The 25,059-nt window shown below is 44.6% G+C and overlaps 1 protein-coding gene across 3 annotated transcripts in view; it reads right to left on the bottom strand.

Moving 5' to 3' along the window:
* Positions 1 to 728: 728 nt before the first annotated feature.
* LOC100467747 (olfactory receptor 1D2) overlaps positions 729 to 25,059 on the bottom strand; it is a 59,010-nt gene continuing 34,679 nt past the window's right edge. The window contains exons 6-7 of one of the 3 annotated variants that reach the window (XM_034655864.1): positions 12,516 to 12,678; positions 729 to 1,924 (exon numbers count right to left, since the gene is read on the bottom strand). In XM_034655864.1, coding sequence (XP_034511755.1) covers positions 909 to 1,924; positions 12,516 to 12,579 — 1,080 coding nt within the window. In that variant the 5' untranslated portion in view covers positions 12,580 to 12,678 and the 3' untranslated portion in view covers positions 729 to 908. Of the gene's footprint in view, positions 1,925 to 6,253; positions 6,297 to 12,515; positions 12,679 to 25,059 lie in introns of those variants that run through there. The other 2 variants (XM_019801722.2, XM_019801715.2) reach the window with 2 other exon arrangements.

Here is a 25,059-nt window from a genome sequence, read left to right as displayed (position 1 = left end):
CCCCACTCCATTTTAAATGAGGTTTTCTTTTATAAATTTATATACTTCCAATATTAATTTTCCACAATGCAAAAAACATTCAAGATGAAATATGAACCAAGTCCTTGGGAAAAACTAAAGTCTCACAATAAGTGAATACCACAAACTCTCTTTTTACTCATACTGCTGTGCACCGCACAGGAGGACCTCACCCTGATGTGTAGGAGAATTGTGAGATCCTTCTGCTAATATCATAGCCTCCGCAGTGTGGGAGCATATCAGGCGTTTCTCCCGACACACAGTCCCAGTCCAGAGGGGATCAATGTATAAAACACAGGTTTATTTTCCTGAAATAACTATGTCGCTTCATATCTATAAGATGTGGCAAAATAAGTTTTGAGTGTCATTGCACACCTGCCCATTGTCTGTCCATTATTCATCCCCTTTTCCTTTCTAAGAGAACTATTTAGTGGAGGTGGTGGCATGTTTAAGCTTAACCAAAACAACAGCAACAGCAAAAAATAACAGCTACATTTCCCAGCCTGCCTTGCAATTAGGGGGAGACCTTTGAGAAATGAACAGAAGCAGCTGTGTGGGGCTTCTGAGAGAGCCCTTGCAAGTGGCAAGTCTTTTGGCTCTGCTGTCTTCCTCCTGCCTGCCTGGGACAGGAAGAGATGAATGGAGCCCCAGCAGCCATCTTAGAAGCATGAGGATGATAGCACCACTCTAGAGATGATGGAGGGGAGAGCTGGAAGGAGCCCAAGTTTCTCAGAGATAGAATACATTTAAAAGTCCTCTAATTTCAGGCTTCTTCTCAGAAAATAATCTGTCAGGGTGTGGAAGTGGGGGTGGGTGAGGCGATGGTGGAATTGTGTTTCATTTCCTGACATCCTGGACCTCTCCGGATATCAGCCTGGTGCTCATCACTGCTAAGAGGATTTGGAGCCCCTGCTGAAGAGTCTTCTTACAGCCTTCTTCATGTCCTGGTTCCTCAGGCTGTAGATGAATGGGTTTAGCACGGGGGTCACCACTGTGTACATGATGGTTGCTACTGTGTCCTGGGCCGAGAAGGAGTTGGGGGGTCGTATGTATACCCCCAGGACAGTTCCATAGAACAGGGTGACCACAGACAGATGGGAACTGCATGTGGAAAATGCCTTGCGCCTTCCTGGGGTGGAGGCGATCCGGAGGATGGCTGCAGCTATGCGGACGTAGGAGACCACAATGAGCACACAGGGGGCCACAAACAGGACCACGGCGCCCAGGAACACGCGCTGATTGATGTGCGTGTCTGAGCAGGCAATCTTCATCAGCAGGTAGGCGTCGCAGTAGAAGTGTGAGATCCCCCGGGCGGAGGAGCAGAAGGTCAGTCTGTTCATGAGGAGTGTGTGGAGTAGGGAGATGAGGCCCGCGCTCGTCCACATGAGTGCAGTCAGTCCCCTACAGAGCTGGGGGGTGATGATGGTGTGGTACTGTAGGGGCTTGCAGATGGCCACGTAACGGTCCAGTGCCATGGCCGCCAGCAGCAAGGTGTCCAGGTTGGCAAAGGAGATGAGGAAGTACATCTGGGTCAAGCAGTGGGGGTAAGAGATAGTCCACGTTCCTGCTACGTGGCTGACCAACAGCTTGGGGATCAGGTTGGTGGTGAAGCAGATGTCCACAAAGGAGAGATTGGTAAGGAAGAAGTACATGGGGGTGTGCAGGCAGGGATTGGAGCCAATGACCAGGATGATGAGTGTGTTCCCAGCCACGGTGACCAGGTATGTACACAGGAAGAGCCAAAAGAGGACTTGCCGCTGCTCTGGGTCACTGGTGATGCCAAGCAGGAGGAACTCGCTGACTCCTGTCCCGTTCTCCTTCCCCCTGGACATCCCACTGTGGCTCGGGGTGGTGACAGGCTGCACACACGAGGGGGACAACACAATCCCAGCAGAGCCTGGTCTTGCTGTATGTGAAAAATCAGATCAAAGGTCATTTGTGATCAGATACACAAACAGTTTTGTACGGAGAGTAATTGCTGCTTTTTAATCAAGTGCATATTGCGTGCTAAGGACTTTATGTGCACGATCTCTCTTAATACCCACAAAATAGGCGCTTTTATGATTCCTACTTTTCAGATGAAATAGCTGAGACTCCGAGTATGTAGTTTGCTCAAGACCACGTGGGTTGGAAGTGGCATAGGCGACTGTGAACCCTCAGTCTGAACCCGGAGCCTGTGCCTCACCCATCCCAATACAGAGGACCCTCCTCGTTCCTCTGGTGCTGCATACTGAGGGCAGTGACATTGAATCTTTGACCTCAATTCCTGCCCTGGTTCTTGCCTACTTCTCTGACTGCACGTCCTGCCAGCCGCATGGGACTGCATGCCCTTCCTGCCTCGGAATGGAGCCTTTGTACATGCTGTTCTCAGCCTGGCATTGCTCTCCACCCGGACCTTCACATGGCTGATTGAAGTTGTGTCATTTGTTAACTAGTTTATGGTGGGTTTTCCCCATGAGGCAGTGCCTCCCTGAGAACAGGGCTGTGTCCACGCCATTCTCTGTCGTGTACCCAGTGCCCGGGACAATCCACAGCACATGGTCAGTCCTCAGCACAGTTGTCAAATAGGAGAATGAACTCTCACAAATGTAGTTTACACCAAAATCGACTGTAGAAAATATGTGGACACCATGCTGAATGAGAAATGTTTTGTTGTGATTAATGAATGCATTTAGCAAAGAAAATTGTGGCTTATAGCATAAATTGCAGGTGTTTCTTTCTTTCATTCTTTTTTTTAAAGCTTATATTTATTTAGAGAGAGAGCAGGCAAGGAAGAAGCAGACTCCCCAGTGGAGCAGGGAGCCCAACACTGGGCTTGAACCCAGGACCCTGGGATCATGACTTGAGCTAAAGGTAGATGCTTAACCGACTGAGCCACGCAGGCATCCCCACAGGTGTTTCTAAGTGAGCAGAGTGAAAGGCAGGCAGGGTCAAGTCATAGGCAAGCCCAAGGTCCCATGCCAACAGGAATTTCCTCAACTATATGAATGAGGAGGAATTGTGTATCTGGTCCATGTGATCCAGGACTTATGACCACTGTAGACCAGAGGAACAAACCAGACACTGCCTGCAGCTATATTTACTTGGTTTAGACCCTTAGTGGTCTACAAGAAATTTCCTATTTGCTGACATTTTAAAAATCAAGGATTACTGAGCCTGGGTGGCTCAGTTGGTTAAGCATCTGCCTTCGGCTCAGGTCATGATCCCAGGGTCCTGGGATCGAGTCCTGCATCGGGCTCCCTGCTCAGTGGGGAGCCTGCTTCTCCCTCTTTCTCAAATCAATCAATCAATCAATCAATCAATCTTTGAAAAAATCAAGGATTTCGTATAAAATCTGGATTCTGCCTCTTCTTGAAAAATCAGCCAACCTGGAGACATTGGATTCTCATTCTTGGCCGGCAGCAGTCAGCTGGGGAAGGCGACCAGCTAACAACTCACTGAGCACTGCTTGTGCTTAGGGCTGTACACAGATGCCTCTGGTATCCCTCAGAGCCCTCCTCTGCAGTCATTTTATAAGTGTCCCTGTTCCACGTGAGGCAGGGGATGCACAGCAGAGCTAAGTGACATCCCTGGAGTGGCAGAGCTAGTGGTCTTCCTCTCCAGGCTTCCCTGTGTTAGCTGCTTTTTACCACCACGGTTGTCCCCTGTTCTAACCCCTGGAATCACTTGGGAAAAGTCTACTCACTTTCCATATGCCATTCTCTCTAGAATCTTCTAGAAGCCATCATTTCTCAAGATTGCCTTACCCCCAGGCAGTCTAAATTCTGAAGGATTTTTGAAAGCTGGGATGAAGAATTTGTGCAAAGCTCAGTTGGTTATGGAAATCTTACTTTGATTTTAGGTGCAGAGTTGTTCGTGTCTACAACATTTTAAACAGAAAACCAAATGAAGTACTTATTCAGGACCTTAACCTATCATTGTCCGCTTTTTACCCCGTCCTTGTCCTTGTCCTCTTGGTCGCTACTTCACGCTTCATGTAGCAGATAAGTCAGAGTAATTTATCTACCCGTTGGCTTTGAATGATTTCTTTACCAAAATTTTAACATTAGATACAATTTCTCAAGACTAATTTTGGCCTCATTATGACCAATTTTAAGGATGTGGCTGAATTTTTTTGTAATAGAAATTTCTGGCAACGACTGGATCATCCGGTAGTTCCTTGGTCCCATCATGTTCTATAGGGAATTTGTGTTGTAATCATGCTTTGTATTGTGGGATTTGATCTGTACCATGGAGTCTTATGGGACATCTGCAGCTACTTTCATATAACTTGAAATAAAGCAAAATGGCAGAAAGGGATGAAATGAGGAGACTTTCATCCATCTGCTCACGCCATCATCAGTCAGGTGCCTGTGGAACACTCATCGCGTCCCTGTGGGGCCACCAGAGAAGGGAACAGACCCTGTATTCTGGGAACACTACTGCCATCCAGAAAGCACTTACTAAACTCTAAAATTGATATGTTGAAAGCCAACGGGGAGTAGCATTGAGATGTGTTGGGAACTCATGGTGCAATGGGAAAATGGTGCCTGGTCTTTGGGGGAGAACACTGGGAAATGTAAGACAATAAAGATGGCCTTTTCAAAATTTTTCTTTTAAATTCCACATTGCCTAGTGTTTGGTTCAGGAGCCTTAAATGGAAACATCAAAAATCCGTTCTGTTCGTGTAGGACTTTGCACCATGTGGACCCATGTCCCATTCTTTAGAATTCTCTGCTCTCACTGGGCAAGACAGGTGACACTGATGCTTTGGGTCACCTTTCGTTTTGAAGTGGATTTAATTGCTTTTTCTCAGTTTCCTCCTCTGCACAACGGGGATGACCTGTGAGGATGAGGGAGAGGGTGAATGAAAGTGCCTGGCACAGTCCTTCCATGTCATGTGGAAGTCAGTGGGTGGCAGCTCTCAATAGAGCTGCTACACCCTTTCCTCAGAACCAGATCAGATGTCCTGCAGAATGCTGACAGATGGAAACCCGGAAGCCAGACCCTCCCCGCACTTAGAGGAGCTGTTAGATGAAAGGTCGTGTGCACCACATATGAATATGCTAACCTCACATCCAGGGTGTCTGTGTCTGAGCTTCTCCTCCGTTCCAGCTTCTGCTGGTCTCACCTGGCTGCCTGTGCTCATCTTAATTCCTTCCCTAGATTGCAGCTCTGGCCTTCACTTGTCTCCTCCAGGACTGGCGGCAGACTCCATGACAGCCCCACCTGGAGCAGAGCAAGGGCAGCAGGGCTGTGGCAGGTGGATGGATTGATGCAGCTTCCCACCTACAGGAGAAACTTGCCTGGAGCCCCTCTGGAAGTGATAGCGCTCCCACTATGTGCTCCCCCTCGGTGGGCACCTGCTCCTTCCCAGAGCAGCCAGCTTCTCTTTGAACCCTTCGGTTAAAAATTTCTTTTTTTTTATTTTAATTTTTTTATTATATTATGTTAGTCACCATACAGTACATCCCTGGTTTCCGATGTAAAGTTCGATGATTCATTAGTTGTGTATAACACCCAGTGCACCATGCAATACGTGCCCTCCTTAAGTTAAAAATTTCTATAAATTAGGAATTTAGGGTGATCCCGAGGTCTTATTTGTGGGACTGTGGGGCGTGACGATCATGCCATTGTGCAGAAGGTGAGGTCCTGGTTTGGGAATGTGGGACCCGCAGTTGCCTGAGCGAGTTTGGACATAAAGCCACCGTGTGACTTACTGGTGTGACTAAATTTTGCACTTTGTAGTTTCTAATGGGGTTAATTGATAGCATTCTCAGGCCATGATTCGACAATATCTAAAAGAGTTATGTTGATTCAGGGGTGCCTGGGTGGCTCAGTCGGTTAAGTATCCCCCTCTTAATTTCAGCTCAGATCATGGTCTCGGAGTTGTAGGATCGAGCCCCATGTTGGGCTTCACACTCAGCAGGGAGTCTGCTTGTTTCTCTCCCTCTGCTCCTCCCCCTGCTTGCTCTCTCTCTTTCAAATAAATAAATAAAATCTTTAAAAAAAAAGTTATGTTCATTCAAGTGTATGAAGACTTGCCCTCTACATGACCTGACTTACCTTTCTGTAGCCCTCTGAAGTAAGTGGGTCAGACGGCAAGTGTGATCACCCCATGGATAATTAGAGCCAAAGATGAGCAAGGCTGGGAAGTATGCTTGTGGATTTACGGGTAGCAACCTACCCAAATCTCACTGCTCTGGGGCGTGGGGACAATACCTGGGGTCCGGAGCAGCATGGTCTGTTCTCTTACCCTCTGGGCTGGAACACTGTCCCTTCTATAGATGTGTAGGGATTTTATGGTTCCCACCAAAGCGAACGCCCAAAGCTCCTGATTACAGGCAATCCACAGGGAATTTGTCCATGTTCTGCAGATCACAAACAAATCACCTATCCCAGGGGCTAAAATGGAAAGAAAGAGGATTGCATTCATATTGTAGGTCAGGGACGTAAGAGCATTTCCTGTTGGGAATCTTCCAGGTTAGCTCAAGCCCCAGCTGGAGTGTGGGCCTCCATAGATGCACATTCCCTGAAGAGGGCTGGCCACGTCCTTCCTCAGTACTCTCTGCCCTATTTTGCCTTCATCAAAGGACTGAAAGAGAGTTGACAGATCTAGGTCCTAATCTGGAGCAGACCCATCTTATCCATTGATTATTCTGACTATATATTTGAGAGGTTGGTTAGACTGGCACAAGATGTTGGAGAACCATCCGTGATGTGATGGGGTGGAAAATGCCAGAAAACAGAGTTCAGACAGTAGCCTGTGTCATGGTGCTTCTGAGTGTTTGGGGATTAAGGTTCCTAATCTCCATGTTGTCTTTGGGGTGGTGGGATGGTTGGGTGCTGGATATGATCTTGGCAGTCATCCTGATGATATCTGTGATTATGCTGAGGGAGGTACCAGGGTCCATACCAGAGCAGAGCCCGGGACTCCGTGTCCCACATCTTTCCAGCCTCACCCGTGCCAGTTGTAAATTGATGTTCTTGGTTTAATTGCCAACATTCCTTCTCTGTATTTATTGGACCACTGGTGTATGATAGGGACTGTTCCAGGTTCTACAGGAGAGAGAAGTGGAAGGGGATAGGCCTGCATTCACACTGCTTTCGTCCTTGTTGGGAAGAGAGCATAGCTTCCCATATGTAAATGGTTGGAATGCCACATAAAATCAACCCTGGCCTCATGTTATGTCTCTGCCTACAATTTCCGGAAACTGCTCTTTCCACCTAATTCTGAAAGGTATTAAATGGCAGGTTGTATATGAGCATTGGTTATGGGAAGTCTGGATTGCACTCCCGTAACTTGGCTCAAAAGTGATTTATTTGTCTATATACAAAGCCCTATGAAAGAAAACAAATGGTCTGCATCTTTCTTGGCAAATATATCAAAAAACAAAGGCAGGGTTGTACCGAAATATCACTTGTATCTCACATTTAAAAATTACAACGAGCCTGACCCAGTAGTTTTTGACTCTCAACATGATATGCCAGAAGTTTCGAGCAAATAAAAGATGGCCTGTTCTGAAAACGTGTTTGGCAAGACCTTGATGACCTCTGTGTGGCTCACACATGAAAAGTCAGTCGAGATAACTGGATTTATTAGGGTTCAGAGTTCATCAGTTAGACAACACCGGCTTTCATTGACAAAAGGTAAATACGACAGAAGGTCAGTGGCTGGAACAAAGGCATTTGCTGAAGGCCAGCTGACACTGTGAAGACAAAAGTCCATGTGAAGTTTAGCTTCTACCCTCAAGCACATGGAGACAAGATACTATAGGCAGGACAGTGATTTGCAATAATCAGGGAAAGGCTTCAGCTCCTAAGAGATGGTACCAGGCTATCCTTGGAGAAGACTCTTGAAGCACGAGTTGGAGGGAGATGATTCCATGAAACTGGAAGACATCTCATTGCAATGGCCATGACATGGAGTAGTCCCTGATCCCCTGAGGAGAGCAGAGTCCGGGGAAATGTGCTGGGAAGTGGGATGAGCCTCTCTTTCGATATTCTCTGCAAGTTGTTTCAGTTGCCTGCAAAGAGCTGGCCCCGAGTGGCTCATTAGTGGGAGGTGGAAGTTGCCTACGAGGAAGGGGGATGGTGTCTGTTGGGGCCCCAGCTGCGGAGAGCAGACCCTGGAGGGTGAATTCCCAGACACAGCCCTGATTTCCTGGCTGCTCCCAGGGAGGACTCTGCCAGCCTGGCCCTGTGTCTGCTTCCATTGGGGAGAGGGCACCAGAGGCCCCCAATGATGCTGAGCTTTAATTTATGATCTGTTCGTGTCCTGTGAGTGCTTCATGTGCCGGAAACCACAACCAGAAATGACTCACTAGTTCTCACCACTGGGCCTGCAGCAAATCTCAATGCGCATGTTTGTTTCTTCGGTTCAGCTCATTATAAGTTATCATTATCCATAGGCCTGAACCTCCTTTTTTGTATCCACTCCTGTGCTCAGTTCAGGATACCTCCACTTTTTTTTTCTTTTTCTTTTTCCCCCATTTTTTTTTAATGTGGTAAAATACACATGACCTGAAATTTACCATCTTAACCATTTTGAAGTATACAGTTCAGTGGAATTAAATACATTCATTACATTGTGCAGCTATCCCCACCATCATCTCCGTAATGCTCTTCATCTTGTAAAACTGAAACGCCACCCATTAAACACTAACTTCCCGTTTTCCCTCTCGCAGCCCATTCTATTTTCTGTGTCTATGATTTTGATTTCTCTAAGTCTTTCTTAAAAGTGAAATCATACACTATTTGTCTTTTTGTGACTGGCTTCTTGGCATAATGTCCTCAAGGTTCACCCATGTTGTAGTTGGCTGCAGAATTTTCTTCTGTAAGTCTGAATAATATTCCATTGTGCATATATATATATACACACACACATAATTTTTGCATATCCATTCATCCTTTAATGGACACTTGCATTGCTTCCCTGATTTAGCTGTTCTGAATAACGCTGCTGTGAACATAGGTGTACGAATATCTCTCTGAGTCTTTGTTCTCAAATCTTTTGGGTGAACACCCAGAAGTGGAATTGCTGAATCATATGGTAGTTCTGTTTTTAATTTTTTGAGGAACCACCACACTGTTCTCTAAAGTGGCTGCACCGTTTTACCTTCCCACCAACAGTGCTCAAGTGTTCCAATTTCTCCATATTCTTGCCAACGCTTATTGTTTTCTGTTGTGTTTTTGTTTTTGTTTCGTTTTGGACAATAGCCATCCTTACAGGTGTAAAGTGGTACCTTATAGTTTTTCTTTCCCTAATGATTAGGGATTTTGAACCTCTTTTCATGCGCTTGTTAGCCATTTGTGTGTGCCTTTTGGAGCAACATCTATTCAGGTCTTTTGCCCATTTTTGAATGGGATTGTTTGGGCTGGTTTTCTCCCAGGGCTTGCAGAGGGACAGCCAGCAGGGTCTGTGGTTCTCCCCTACCCTGTGGCGCCTCAGAGTCAGTCCTCAATTCTTTGTACCTCACAGGAATTCAAACTGTCCCATTCTCCTCCTGGCCCTTTCACATAGCGGCTCTGTTTCCTCGTCTATGACCAGGGTTAGAATAGCCTGTGAAGCCGACCATGAGGTTCTAGGGCAGCACTCCCTGGAGTTACCCCCATATCCCCCTCTAAGTCTCTGGGCTCCATGCTAGGGTGCTGGGCGGCAGGAGGGGAGCCAGCTGCTGGGTGATTTCTGTTGTGGGCAGCCATATGTAAAGTCACATGCAGATGGCCTACCTCACGCCTTCCAGGTGGTGAAAGGATCTGATTACAATGGCGTTTAGTGATTTGCATGGAGTAGGCTGGGATCCGTCTGTGTTGCTAGCCCAGCTTCTGTTGATAAAGGTGTGGCGTTGTGATGTAGAGTGAGAAATATATATTTGGTCTTCATCCCAGTTCCTGGCAAAGAGCTCTTAAAATCCTTGGAATTTCCTGTGAGGAGGGAGCTATGAACAGACATTTCTGCAAAGAAGACAGACATCCAAATGGCCAACAGACACATGAAAAAGTGCTCCACATCCCTCGGCATCAGGGAAATACAAATCCAAACCACAATGAGATATCACCTCACACCTGTCAGAATGGCTAAAATTAACAAGTCAGGAAACAACAGATGTTGGCAAGGATGTGGAGAAAGCGGAACCGTCCTACACTGTTGCTGGGAATGCAAGCTGGTAGAGCCCCTCTGGAAAACAGTGTGGAGGTTCCTCAAAAAGTTGAAAATAGAGCTACCCTATGACCCAGCAATTGCAGTACTGGGTATTACCCCAAAGATACAAATGTAGCGATCCGAAGGGGCACCTGCACCCCAGTGTTTATAGCAGCAATGTCCACAATAGCCAAACTGTAGAAAGAGCCCAGATGTCCATCAGCAGATGAATGGATAAAGATGAGGTGGTAGATATATGCAATGGACTATTACTCAGCCATCAAAAAAATGAAATCTTGCCATTTGCAGTGACATGGATGGAAGTAGAGGGTATTATGCCAAGAGAAATAAGTCATTCAGAGAAAGACAATTATCATAATGTTCTCACTGATATGTGGAATGTAAGAAACAAGGCAAAAGATCATAGGGGAAGAGAGGAAAAACTAAGCAAGAGGAAACCAGAGAGGGAGACAAAACATAGGAGACTCAATCTTAGGAAACAGAGTTGCTGGAGGGGAGGTGGGTGGGGGGATGGGGTAACTGGGTGATGGACATTAAGGAGGGTATGTGATGCACTGGGTGTTATATAAGATTGATGACTCACAGACCTGTACCCCTGAAACAAATAATACATTATATGTTAATTAATTGAATTTAAATTTTAAAAAATCCTTGGAATTTCCTGTAAGGAGGGAGTTATAAAGATGCCTTTTGCTATGTTAATGAGATGACTTTGGGAAAGCACCTACGAATGGGGTGGTGGGTACCATTGGAGCCAACCAAGTGATTAAAGGGTTCGAACTTTCAGCCTCACCCCCTCCCTGTAATTGACCTCAGGTGCGCAGAGTGCTGGAGATTGAGTGCAGTCACCACTGGCCAGTGATTTAATCAAATATGTCTATGTCATGAAGACTCCCTAAAACCCCAAAAGGACAGGGTTTGAAGAGCTTCCAGGCTATTGAACATGTGGAGGTACAGGGAGAGTGCAGGGAAGGTCCACACCTTTCCCCCATACCTTGCCCCCTGCATCTGTCAACCCAAATAAAGAGGTAAACTGAGACAAGCTCCAGAAACTGAGATTATTCAAGAATAGCAGAGGGATTGCAATTCAGGAAATGCAAGCCGCAGGTGAGTCAGCTGAGGGTTCGGGGTGGGCTGTCTTTATGGGCAAGGAGCACAAAGAAGGGGAGTCCAGTCAGAGTCCAACCAGTGAGTCCACTGGTTGCGGATGGGGAGAGATTCTTGGCAGGTAGTCATCAGTCAAGGAGGTGAGTTTCAGTCTTCTGTAAATCAGGCATCTACAGGAAATCAGTGTCTCAGTTAAGTTTTGTTATGCTAAGGGCACTTGTATGAGAGTCTCCATTTCCTGTTGATGAAGTTGTGGGATATAGGTGAGGTTCAGTGTGGGGTTGAGTCTGGAGCCGACCACCAAGAAAGAATTCTTGAGATGTCTTTGGTGCAAAATGGTGGTTTATTACAGCACGGGGACAGGACCCGTGGGCAGAAAGAGCTGCTGCCCCGGGTTGTGAGGGGTGGCTGATTATATACTATGGGGTTGGGGGAAGTAAGGAAAAAGGGAGGTTGAGAAAATACTTTCATATGTTAAAGAAGACTCACAGGATACCAGAGGCCTTGCCATTGTCAAGTTAAGGTTGTTGACCCTTCTAGAAGGTGTTAACAGTAAGGTAGTCGGGAGCTTCCTGGGAGAATGTGACTTTCCTCCTATCACGTGTCCTTGTCAATGGGCTGCAGGTTTAAAAGAAATTCCATTTTATTTACATTTCCTTCTACCTCAGCCTCCCTCAATTTTATGGAGGGGATGGTAATGTTAGGGCTTCAGGAAACCGAATTATGGGCCTCTGGAAGTTAGGCTATTGATAAGAAAGCTTCTTCCTTGTACATCACTAGGACATGCGCAAACTGAGGGAGACTCAGGTCTTGCAGGATTGTGATCTCTGTTAGGTAACTATTTGTTTTTCCTTTCCTTAGCTTTAGGGCAGCCAGGAGTGCCTGAGGAATGTCACGTACATCCCATGGCGTGCGGGGGGGAGGGGGGGGCGGTTTGCAGGGTGTCAGTTTCTGCTTTGTCCTCAGCTTGCCTTCTGTTCCCTCATCAATATCTCTTGTTTTCTTTTAGATTGAAATCCTTTCACACCTCTCTTCCAATTGGCAGTGCCTGAATTCTATCAACTGGTGATCTACTAAATAAAATGTTTCTCTGACTTCTGTGAGCCACTCTGGTAAGTGAACAGAACCTGAGAAGAGGGTCCTCAGGACCTCTTATTTAAAGCCGGCTTGTCCGAAGCATAAGTAACAACCTGAATTTATCACTGACGTCTCTAGTAGGGACAGTCTTGTAGGACGGGGCCCTTACCCTGTGGGATCCGATGCTGCCTCTGGGTAGAAAGTGTCAGAATTGAGTTGAATCGTAGAAACATCCAGCCAGCGTTGGATTAAACCCTCACATTGGCGTTGGGTCGAGAGTGGGAAAGGAGCAGGTCCATTCAGCTGTGCCTCGGCCGAGTTGCTAATCACCACTGTTGAAGTAAGAGACTTGCCAGTGATTTCCTGAGCAATTTTGACATGTTACGTGTGAACACTGTGTAAACCTGGTGAAGACAATGGATTGGCGTCTGATTTGGGGAGGCCAGGGAAGAGGTGGTCATGGCAGTGATGGAAAGAGAGAGAACCTTGTTACCTGCAGATGATTCTGTATCTCCCTTAGACCCTCTCTCCCTGCATATTTGTTACCATCGCACTGTGTTTCCTCAATTTTCTTTTCTCTCTTTCCTTTTTTCAAAGATTTATTTATTTGAGAGAGAGAGAGAACATGCACGTGTGTACGAGCAGGGGGAGGGGCAGAGGGAGAAGGAGTGAATCTCAAGCCGATTCTCCACTGAGCATAGATTCCTGACATGGGGCTTGATCCCAAGACCCCAAGGTCATGACCTGAGCTGAAATCAAAAGTCGTACACTCAACAAACTGAGCCACCCAGGCACCCCTCCTCAATTTTCTATCTTTAATTATAGTTTTAATTTGATATGTGTACCTGTTGATTTAATATACATATTAAATGTATATTTTTAATACATATATTCCTCTAACGTTTAACATATTTAATTATTATTTAAATATATTATTCAATAAAATCAATATTTTATTACTTATATAATTTGTTATATGTAATAATTATTTTAGTATTTCTGTATTTATACATACTTAGATACAATCTTCAAAGTTTATATTTTAATGTAATTATAATTATTATATAACATGTTATATAACATATAAATACATAACTTATTTATTATTAAAATGTTATAATAAATACATACATAAAATAAATATTAATTATATATATCTAATTAATTAGTTCCCTTGATATTTATTGGAAAGGAACATGGCTGAATGGTGAAGACTGTGCATTCTAAGCCCACCTGCCTGGGTTCAACTCCTGTCATTTGCAGTTATCATGTATATTACACTGTGTACCTCTTAATTACTGAACTCCCCTGTGCCTCAGTTTACTCAGTTTACTCAGAGTAAATACTGCCCACTAGGAGTAGTTGCAAGGATTAAGGGTTTTAATGTACGCACAGGAACTTAGAACTATGTCTGGCATGCAAGTCTCTGCAAGTGTTTGTTGTTTTCTTGACATGTACAGCGTCCCATCTCTAGGTACAATCTATGTTGTTAGAATTTTTAGTATTGTCACTATTTTCTGCATCTTAATGAAAAGGACGTGCCCTAAAATGGCAGTTGGGGTTGCAGAATAACAGAGGGGAGGGGGAAATGTGTTACTGCAGGCTCCCAGTCTCTGAACAGGAAGGTGGGGGAGAAACAAGGGAAAACAAATCTGGCACCTAGCGCTAAGAGAGGCTTCCGAGTCTAACCAACATGGTAAGAATTTTGGATCATAATTAGACCATGTGTTCAGCTCTCTGTAAAAGATCGTTCAAAACTTCTGGTAGATTGATTACTCATTTCTGGTCCACATGCCATTTCTGAGGTATGGAAAAGGCAGAGGGAGCTTTCATGATTGACCCTGAAGGAGTTCCAGAGCAAGTCTCCCCAAAATGTGCCACTTTGGCATATGGACTATTTTGAGTTGAAGACAATTGAGACCCTGTGCGCTTAAGAGAAACTTTCCTCCCTCTTTAACTACTTAGAAGAATCTAAATGGGGTCTTTCCCAGAATTAGAGCTATTAGAGGAGATAAATTTTATCTGAATGAACTGTCTATATGACAGGGCAAATATCTTATTACCAAACATCTGTTCTTCTTATTACCCTGTGAGTTGCTCTCCTCCCCTTTGAAGGCCCGCGCCCCTGTCCTATTCTTAGCTCAGGATGCCATATATACCTCATTTTGCCTTTCTGCTTTGGAACCTCTCATGTATGTGGGGTTCCCCTACATAGGACATTAAATTCGATTTTCTCCTGTTAATCTGTCTCATGTTAATTTATTTTTTAATTTTTAATCTAAATTCAGTTAGCCAATACATAGTATGTCTTTTGTCTTAGATGTAGCGTTCAACAATTTATCAGTTGTGTATAACACCTGGTGCTTATTACATCACATGCCCTCCTTAATGCCCATTCCCCAGTTACCCCATCCTCCCACCCTCCTCCCCTCCAGCAACCCTCAGTTTGTTTCCTATAGTTAGGAGTCTTTCATGGTTTTTCTCCCTCTCTGATGACTTCCATTCAGTTTCCCTTCCTTCCCCTATGATCCTCTGTGCTGTTTCCTATATTCCACATATGAGTGAAACCATATGACAGTTGTCTTTCTCTGAATGACTTATTTCACTCAGCACAATATTGCCCAGTTCCATGCACGTCAGTGCAAATGGTAAGTATTCATCCTTTCTGATGGCTAAGTAATATTCCATTGTATATATGAACCACATCTTCTTTATCCATTCATCAGTCGATGGACATCTGGGCTCTTTCCACAGTTTGGGTATTGTGGACATTGCTGCTATGAACATTGGGGTGCAGATGCCCTTTTGGATCACTACATTTGTACCTTTGGGGTAAATACCTACTAGTGCAATTGCTGGGTCATAGGGTAGCTCTATTTTTAACTTCTTGAGGAACCTTCATACTATTTTCCAGAGTGACTGTACCAGCTTGCATTCTCACCAACAGTGTAAGAGGGTTCCCCTTTCTCCACATCCTCACCAACATTTGTTGTTTCTTGTCTTATTAATTTTAGCCATTCTGACTGGTGTGAGGTGGTATCTCATTGTAGTTTTGATTTGTATTTCCCTGATGCTGAAGGATGTGAAACATTTTTTCATGTGTCTGTTGACCGTGTGGATGTCTTCTTTGGAGAAATGTCTGTTCATGTCTTCTGCCCATTTTTTGACTGGATTATTTGGTCTTTGGGTATTGAGTTTGATAAGTTCTTTATAGATCTTGGATACTAGCCCTTTATCTGATATGTCATTTGCAAATATCTTCTCCTATTCTGTAGGTTGCCTTTTAGTTTTGTCAGCTATCTCCTCTGCTGTGCAGAAGCTTTTTATCTTGATGATGTCCCAATAGTTCATTTTTGCTTTTGTTTCCCTTGCCTTTGGAGATGTGCCTAGCAAGATGTTGTGGCCGAGATTCAGCAATTCTTTTCTTACGTCTCAGGTTGAATTCATAGGTCTTCAGAATGATTTGATAGTTATTAGCTAAATTCAGGGGACCAGATGATACAAGGTCCCCTACTCTTCCACACTCTTGCTCCTGTCTCATGCCAATTTAATTCTTAGGACAGCTGCAAGAACCTTTTGAAAGCTAGAGGAAGCTTTTCCTCCCCAACAACCTTGATTTGATAGCACAAATAGAAAACCAGGGCAAATAGAGGAATCTACATGCCTGTGTTCCTTTCCCCGACTCCCATTCTACTCCTCTCTCTTTGTCAACATCCTATTTCTCCATTCCCATCTTCCATGTATCTATTATTAGGTTCCTGGAATCCATAGCTTAAATATTTTATTTATTTATTTATTTAATTATTTTTATTTATTTATTTATTTAATTATCAAATTATTTATTATATTTATTTATCACACAAGTAGGTCGAGCAGCAGGCAGAGGGGAGAGGGAGAAGCAGGCTCCCCTCAGAGTAGGGAGCCCCGTGTGGGACTCGATCCCAGGACCCTGGGATCATGACCTGAGCTGAAGGCAGACACTTAACTGACTGAACCACCCAGGCGTCCCCCCCTTCTTTTTAAAAAGATTTTATTTATTTCTGGAATCCTTATTTCAATGAGGACTCAGTCATTCAGCAAAAAAATTTGTTTCCATTTTTTTTCTCAGTGTTATGAACAGATCTAAGACTGTGATCAATCCAATGATGTGCTTCCAGATTTCCAAAAAGAAAGAAAAGGTGGGGGTGGTATTTTCAATTGGGTTGAGTTGGATTAAAAGTCCTATTTCAGTAGGGTTGAGAAAACAGTGAGAGATCAGATTATAGAAAGAGATAGCGGAAATGATGATTTCTAAACACTTGGGTCTTAGGAGAATGAGAGCAAATATGACAGCAAATAGAATCTTATTTTCAAGGTGGGAGAGATGTCCACATTTACAATAGTGAAATAGGGGCGCCTGGGTGGCACAGCGGTTAAGCGTCTGCCTTCGGCTCAGGGCGTGATCCCGGCGTTATGGGATTGAGCCCCACATCAGGCTCCTCTGCTGTGAGCCTGCTTCTTCCTCTCCCACTCCCCCTGCTTGTGTTCCCTCTCTCGCTGGCTGTCTCTATCTCTGTCAAATAAATAAATAAAATTAAAAAAAAAACAATAGTGAAATAATACTGAAGGGAGGAGGGCAGTGAGGTGGGAGAGGGAAGTTTATGGCTGGTTTAGCCAGAGCAGTGGGACATCAGGATGAAATGAGATGCAAAGTGTCCAGAGAGGAAGAGCAATGCTTCTCTCCTTAAACAGGAGAGAGATTATTTGAGAGCACAGCCAGGGAAATCTGTGTGGGTAAGAGGACATGGAGGGAGTTTTCTCTGCCAGCCTCCATGTTCTTAATGAAGTGAGGGTAAAGTGATGTGCCAAGGAGGTGGGGAGGCGGAAGGTAGAGGGTCTGAGGAAGTAATGAAGGTTTCAAAACAACTAATAAAGGAAGCAAAGCTCACGGTGTTGTCTGTAGAAGGCAGTTCCGAGGGCTGGACTGATGCTAGGGAACTTGCATTTTGACTGGCAGTGAACTGCCCCAACAGCAATGAGCATCTCAACATGAATGGAGAAGAAATGAGGATGTCATCTAGAATCCGGGCAGGATTCTGCAGCGATGTCGAGATGTTCTTGGAAGTTAGTGGGTAATCCTTCAGTTTTCTTCTTGGAGAGATTACCAATATAAACAGGGAGCAAGAAATAGATCGATGGCTTTTCTTTTTGTCAGTATTCCTCTAATCTGTCCTCCCCGGCGATCGACTACAGCTCCATGATTGAATTACACTGTGCATTCGTCAGCGGCTGCACGTTTCTCTTTTCACTCGAGCGTCCTCGCTCTTGGCTGCTTCCATCTCTTGGAACCATCCTATGGTATGTTTGGGGGTGTAAGGGAAAGGAGCGGACTTTAGACCTAAGTCATATCCTCTACCCCAGTAGAAACCAGAGTTTCTTCATTGTAGTTGGAATCCCAAATCTCCCTAGTGATAAAACGTTATTTTTCTTCCCTTTGTCATTGCATGTCCCTCGCATGTGATCTAGACCTTGAACTTCTCTCTTCTTCACTCCACAGTCTTTTCTCAGAAACTCTTTTGTGAGGCTCTACACAACCACCTATTGAAGGCTGTTTCCATTTAAAACATTCCTTCTTTAATTCATTCAAACTTATTTACTAAGCACGAATGACATGTTGTTTCTCACCGCATGGCAGACACACAACGATGGGCGGAGGAAGCACGTTCCCTGCTCACGTGTGCCTCCCACATTCGGGGTTCACAGGTGAGATAACACGTGTTCCTGGATCGGGGTGATCAGGGAGCTGAGTGAGGATCTGCTTGCGGATGAACCCCAGGTGGATGCCTCTGAGGGCACATCTGTTAATGTCTGAGGGCAGTTATATCACCGAGCACAACGTCAGAAGCACATCTGAAGGATGGGTCCCAGTTCAGACAATAAGATTCCATCAAGCATACACTTAAAAGTCAAGATTCTTCACTACCCTGCAAGGATCAACAGATGGGCAACAGAGGGAATAACTGGTGTTACGTATCCCCATGAACTAGGCAGTAACTCTTTTGAGAGTCTTACGAATATTAACTAATTTCAGTCTCACCAAGTACTATTACTATTCCCATTTTACAGATGGGGAAACAGAGGCACACTGAACTTAGGAGACTTGATAAGGGCAGAGATGTGATCCACACACCAGCAGAAGGCTTCAAACCCACGTGCTTAGCCACCACACTGTCCTGCTCCTCTGTCTTCTGCCGCCTTACAACGTACCAGCATCTCTCAGACTCTCTGTAGAGGGGATTATGGTTCCAGCTGAGTGCATGAAGGTAGCTCTTGTGAGAAACATCATTACATGTATCTGTTTAAGAGGGAAATGTTTTAGAGGCGCCTGGGTGGCTCAGTTGTTAAGCGTCTGCCTTCGGCTCAGGGCCTGATCCCAGGGTCCTGGGATCGAGCCCCATATTGGGCTCCTCCGCTGCGACCCTGCTTCTCCCTCTCCCACTCCCCCTGCCTGTGTTCCCTCTCTCGCTGGCTGTCTCTATCTCTGTCGAAATAAAAAATAAAATCTTTAAAAAAAATAAAAAAAAGATTTTATTTATTTATTTCAGAGAGAGGGAGAAAGAGCACGCACAAGCATGAGTAGGGGGAGGAAGAGGGAAAAGCAGACTCCCTGCTGAGTAGGGAGCCTGATGCGGGGCTCCATCCCAGGTGCCCCAGAATGTCCTTCTTTTTAGGGTCAATAATGCTCCCTTGTAAGTATATACACGTTTTGTTGATCCCTTCATCCACCTTTGGCCACTGTGAACAATGCTGCTATGAACATGGGTGTACAAATATCTCTTTGAGACCCTGCTTCCAATTCTTTTGAATATATACTCAGAACTGGAATGGGTGAATCATACAGCAATTTTACATTTAATTTTTAAGGCATCACTATGCTGTTTCCATAGGGGCTGCACCATTCTGCATTCCCAAGAGCACTCAAGCATTCTAATAAATGGAAATTTTAATCCTCCATTTGAATCACTGTGTAGGTTATCTCCTTTGTCCTAGCAGCCACTGAAATCATGAAGGATCTTACCAAGTTTCATTGTGGTCTGGCTGCTTATCAAGGACATATGAACACATGGAAGGGAGGTTGCAATATCAAGAGAATTAAGTGGACCCATATGCACATAAGGGTCCTGGGGAGGCTGTTGCTCGGATTAGAGACCCCCTAAACGATGGCCATTAGATTTGGTCCAACTAGAAGTTACAGTCCCTTGAAAGTTCAGAGCAGATTCATGATTCTCTCCTCTTCCTGCTGGTAGTTCCACGAACACTTCCAGCAGGTTGTGGCTCTAGAATTTGCTCTAGAGATCAAGTGGGACCCTGACCTTTGCCCAACAACGCCTACCACAGGGATAAGTAGACTCTGGAAAGCTCTCTGTTTGGAAGGAAGGGGACTATGTCAAATAACAGCGTCAGAGGAGACCATGAGTCAGCATCTGTTATTGGAGGCACCATCTCACTCCATCTGTCCAGATTGGGTGCTTTTTGAGCTCCGCAGGTTTCCCCAGGTGACGCGGAGTTCACTGACTCCTTTGGCGTGTGTTGTGGTAGAGATACCCGGGAGGCCAGAAAATTCTCTACCTCAGCACGTGACTTTCAGGAAGAAAGGAAGGGTGGGTACATGACCCTTAGGCTGATTATTATTTGCTCTCCTCTTTTGAACCCAGTAATACCAAATTTAAAATGAATTTCACAGTATTTTATTTTATTTTTTTTAATAATAGTATTTTTTTATTATATTATGTTAGTCACCATACAGTACATCCCTGGTTTTTGATGTAAAGTTCCATGATTCATTAGTTGCGTATAACACCCAAGGCACCAAGCATGGGAGACAATGGACTCTGAGAAACAAACTGAGGGCTTCAGAGGGGAGGGGAGTGGGGGAATGGGATAGGCTGGTGATGGGTGGTAAGGAGGGCACGTATCACAATATTTTAAATCTATTTATAGGAAAAGCCAAGAAGGGATGTTTTAATTTCATTGCAATAATTATTCCATTGCAATTAATTTCTACTTATTTGAAACCCAACATGGCTTTTCTTTCTTTCCCTTTCAGATCATATATGGCCCCTTTGATCCCATGCTGAGTAACATCCCTTTATCATATGGCCCCCAAAGATGACTCCTTGCCCCAGGCCATGGGCCAGATGATACTCTATTTTGGATGGATCTAGATGGGACTTACTGCCTCAGATGACATGAGAGGTGAACAGTTTCTCTCAGCTTGGAGAGAAGAAAGGTCAAGAAAGGGATCGGTGTTGCCTTTTCAGAGACTATCTTTGTGAGTGTGAGATGCCGTGAAGAGACATTTGATCATTTGACCATCTATCGTTGGGAGCACCAGAACCTACAGCTACAGTGGTTGTCATTCAGGGACGTACAGATTCCCTGGTGATTGTGAGATCTTCACAGCCCCTTATGCAAGAATAGAGAAGGTGTGAATCATTTGCCCTCCCTGGGATGTTGCTCTGACACCCACATTTCAGAATGGTTATGGTTTTCATGGGACTCTTGTTATTTTCTCATCAGAAAGGAGCTATGCCTGAATTTGGGGCATTCCTCAGGACAGTCCATTCTTCTAAATACCCAGAGAACATTTTTTTCAGAAGTGTTTCTGGTACACAGCTCTTGAGTGTTCAGAGGTGGCGGTCCCAATGGAGGAATATGAATGTTCCCCAAATGCTGCTTTGGACATCATTCCCCTACAGTATTTTGAAGCGACCATGTCTGCGTGTAGTTACATTGTCTACAGCGCTCTGCATGCCGTGGCCTGCCTGGCATGTTCCTGATCTGATCGGAAGTAGGATCAATAGAAGACATAGCCAGTGTGGGATCTAATCCCTGGAAGGTAAGATTTCCTCTGAAATGGTGGGCCAGGCACCAGACCTGTTTGGCTTAGAACTGTATGGTTTCTTTGTAGTTCATGATTTGTCTTGTGATAAAATACACATGGCCTACATTGACCATTTGAACCATTTTTAAGTGTACAGTTCAGTAACATTAAGTACATTTATCTTGTTACGCAGGTAGCATGGCTCAGTGGTCTAAGTGCATTTATACTGTTGTACAAAACATCACCACCAACCGTCTCCAGAACTTTTCATCTTCCCCAGCTGAAACAATAACTCTCCATTGCTCTCTCTTCTTCCAGCCCCTGTCAACCACCACTGTACTTTTCGGCTCTATGAACTACTCTAGTACCTCATATGAGTGGAATAATATAGTATTTTTCCTTTTGTGACTGGCTTGTTTCACTTAACGTAATGTCTTTGAGATTCATCCATGTTGTAGAATTGATGGATTCATATCCCTATGGAAAGCCGTAAGAACAAACCTTTTTCTTTTTTAAAAAATATTTTATTCATCTATTTATTTATTTAGAGTGCACAAGTCGGGGGAGGGGCAGAGGGAGAGGGAGAAGCAGGCTCCCCGCTGGGCAGGGAGCCCCCTGTGGGGCTCTATCCCAGGACCCTAAGATCATGCATGACCTGAGCTGAAGGCAGACACTTAACTGACTGAGTCACCCAGGCACCCTGAGCCCATCCCTGCCGTATACTCTCCTGTCGCTTTCAGACTTGGAGCAGTGTGAGAGGTGCCTGGAGGACCAGTACCCAAACGGGGAGAGATGGCTGCCTCCCCTGGGCCACCACCTCCCTGACCATTGGAGAACCCCTGGGAATGACCTGGGCCTGCGCAGTTCTTTCCTTCTCTCTCCTCACAGCTCTGGTTCTGGGGCCTTTGTGAAGCATGGGGATGCTCCCCTGGTGAGAGGCAACCATCAGTCTCTCGGCTTTATTCTCCTCATCTCACTGACCCTCTGCTTCCTCTTCTTGCTCCTTACTCTTCACTGGTTGTCCTTCCACAGTGACCAGCCTCCTCCGACAAATGACCTTTGGAATTGTGTTCACAGTTGCCACCATTTTGGCAAAGACCATCACTGTGGTTCTGGCTTTCACGGCTATGGGGCCAGGGAGCAGGGCCGGGCAGTGCATGGGGCCTCGAGCCTCTGACTCGTTTATTCTCCTCTGCTCCCTGGTCCCAGGGACGCTCTGTGGAGTGTGGCTGGTGGACTCTCCTCACTTCCTAGACACAGACCCACACCCCGAGCCTGGACTCATCAGCATAAAGTACAGAGGGGGCTCAGCCACCACCTTCTACTGGGTCCCCGAGCTCCATGAGCATCCTGGCCTCCGACAGCTTCTCTATTGCTTTTGTAGCCAGGAACCTCCCTGACACCTGCAGGGAGGCCAAGTCCTCACGTGCAGCACCCTGGTGTTCGGCAGTATCTGGGTGTCCTTCCTGCCCGCCTACCACACCTGTGGAGGTCTCCATCTTGGCCTCCATCCTGGGGTTCCCGGGATGCGTATTTGCCCCACAGTGCTACGTAATCCTGCCAAGACCAGACAAGAACACCTGGCCACAGGTAGAGAAAAGGTGACATGAGGAAGAGAATTAATTCTGAAACTTTGCCTTAAAGTGAGCTTCTTAGAGAAAAGAAAGCAGAGCTAGAATTGTATGTCTTCTTTATTTTAAATATTTAACTATGTCAGTGGGGTGAACTTCCTGATATAATGGTTGAGGGCACCACTGTCCTCAGGCTGCTTGCTTCATGGAGTAGTTCTGGTCTTGGTTTTCAACAATGTTCAAGCCATCACCTTTTCTGCCTCCTTATGTGTGGAATCTGCCCATTTCCTTGCCTTTCTGTGGCTGTTTTCTCTTGGGTCTATTCTGTTTATCCTTTAGAGGTCATTCTGTTACTGACCATCATTATCACTTCTCTGCTTCTGCGACGTCACCACGTATCACTGCTTGGTACAGCGTGGACCCATTTTTCTTACCAATTCTGCATTCCCTACTGGCCCCCATCATACTGGAAACACTAGAGTGCTGTAAAATAAGGTCAGACTTGAAAGTTAGAAAGGGAGTGATCTGCCCCCTACCTAAAAGACCTTAAATTTTTGCTAAACTCATTTAGACCTCACTATGAAGGATGTGAGATAAAATCGAACGATGCCTAAATTATGTTCACCTGGTACTACCCAAATGGACATGAAGAAATCCATGTCCCTGGATATGAATAATACTGGACAGAATCAAATGACCAAACTAAGATCATTCCTACATGAAGCCTCAGTAACAGCAAAATGATAATACCATACATTTGTGTAATCCTTATATTTTTAGAGATAATTTTACTGTCCTATCCTGTATCGATTCTGTACTTACCTAAGCCATGGCCACTGTCAGTCAACAGAATGAAGGGGGAAGTCAGTTATGACAAGGTTAGAGAGAAGAAGGTTACTCAGGAACTGCAGTGTGCAAGCTGGCTTGAGGAATTTAGCACTCTTCAGGACCAGCCTAGATATTCATGACAGTCCCAAATGCAGATGAGGAATGGGGCAGGCAATCTCTGAGCTGAGCAGGAAGAAAGCATCATGGTAGCTGGAAGCCTCCCATAGCCCTTTCCACTACTTTCTACTACTCCCTTTTACGGGCTTAAAATTATTTCCTATGTTGTTTTTATTTTGATTTGGTCACCAGGGAATCAAAATCTTAGCAGGCTCTTATCCCAATGCCTGTCTCCACCCACTTAGCTTTTGGGAGTAGTATTTTAAAATATTTTAAAAAAAGAAACCATAGTGTCCAAAAGACAGAAAGCAAACAATCTAGACTGTCAATACAATTCTACATCCAGTGAAAATACCTGCCATGGAGGGCGCCTGCGTGACTCAGTCAGTTAAGCACCTGCCTTCCGCTCAGGTCATGATCCCAGGGTCCTGGGATCGAGTCCCGCATCGGGCTCCCTGCTCAGCGGGAAGTCTGCTTCTCCCTCTCCCTCTGCCTGCTGCTCGCCCTGCTTGTGCTCTCTTTCTCTCTATCAAATAAATTAAATAAAATCTTTAAAAAAAATACCTGCCATCAATGAAGGTGAGAAAAATACAATTTTGGACAAAAGGACACAAAGAGAGTTAGTTGTGAGCACATGTGTTTTAGGCTTGCGGGTCCCGCAGGCTCTGCTTCAACAAATCAATGATTCTGATATTACAGTGCAAAGTCAGCTGCTGAAAATAAGTCAACAAATGGGTGTGACTGTGTGACGATAACCTTTATTTATGAAATAGGAAACCATTTCAGGGTCCATAGAGCTCATGTTACAGATCAAGTTTTGGAAAATTGAGATATTTCCAATTTTTTGTCAGCATTATTTTGTAATTCTCAGTGAAGAGATCTTGCATGTCATTTGTTAGATCTATTACTAAATAAATATTTGATGCTATTATAAGTTCAACCTTTTAAATCTCACTTTTTTTCAATTGTATTGTGAGAGTATATGAAAATCTGGTTTTTAAAAATTTTTTTATTTAAATTCAATTAGCCAAGGTAAAGTACATCATTAGTTTTTGATATAATGTTCAATGATTCGTCAGTTGATTTTATTCATTTGTTTCTTAAAATCCACATATGAGTGAAATCATATGGTATTTTTCTTTCTGTGACTGATTTATTTCACTTAGCATAATATTCCTTAGGCCCATCCAATTTACTGCAAGACAAGATCTCATTCTTTTTTATGGCTGAGTAATATTTCATTGTGTGTGTATATATATATATATATATATATATATCCTTTCTTAATTTCTTTTTCTTTTTCTTTTCTTTCTTCTTTCTTTCTTTCTTTCTTT

The sequence above is a fragment of the Ailuropoda melanoleuca genome, chromosome 3 (assembly GCF_002007445.2).
Source record: "Ailuropoda melanoleuca isolate Jingjing chromosome 3, ASM200744v2, whole genome shotgun sequence".
In the NCBI taxonomy this organism is placed as follows: domain Eukaryota; kingdom Metazoa; phylum Chordata; class Mammalia; order Carnivora; family Ursidae; genus Ailuropoda; species Ailuropoda melanoleuca.
Note: the sequence above shows the minus strand (reverse complement) of the source record. Positions and strands in the feature narration are given on the sequence as shown.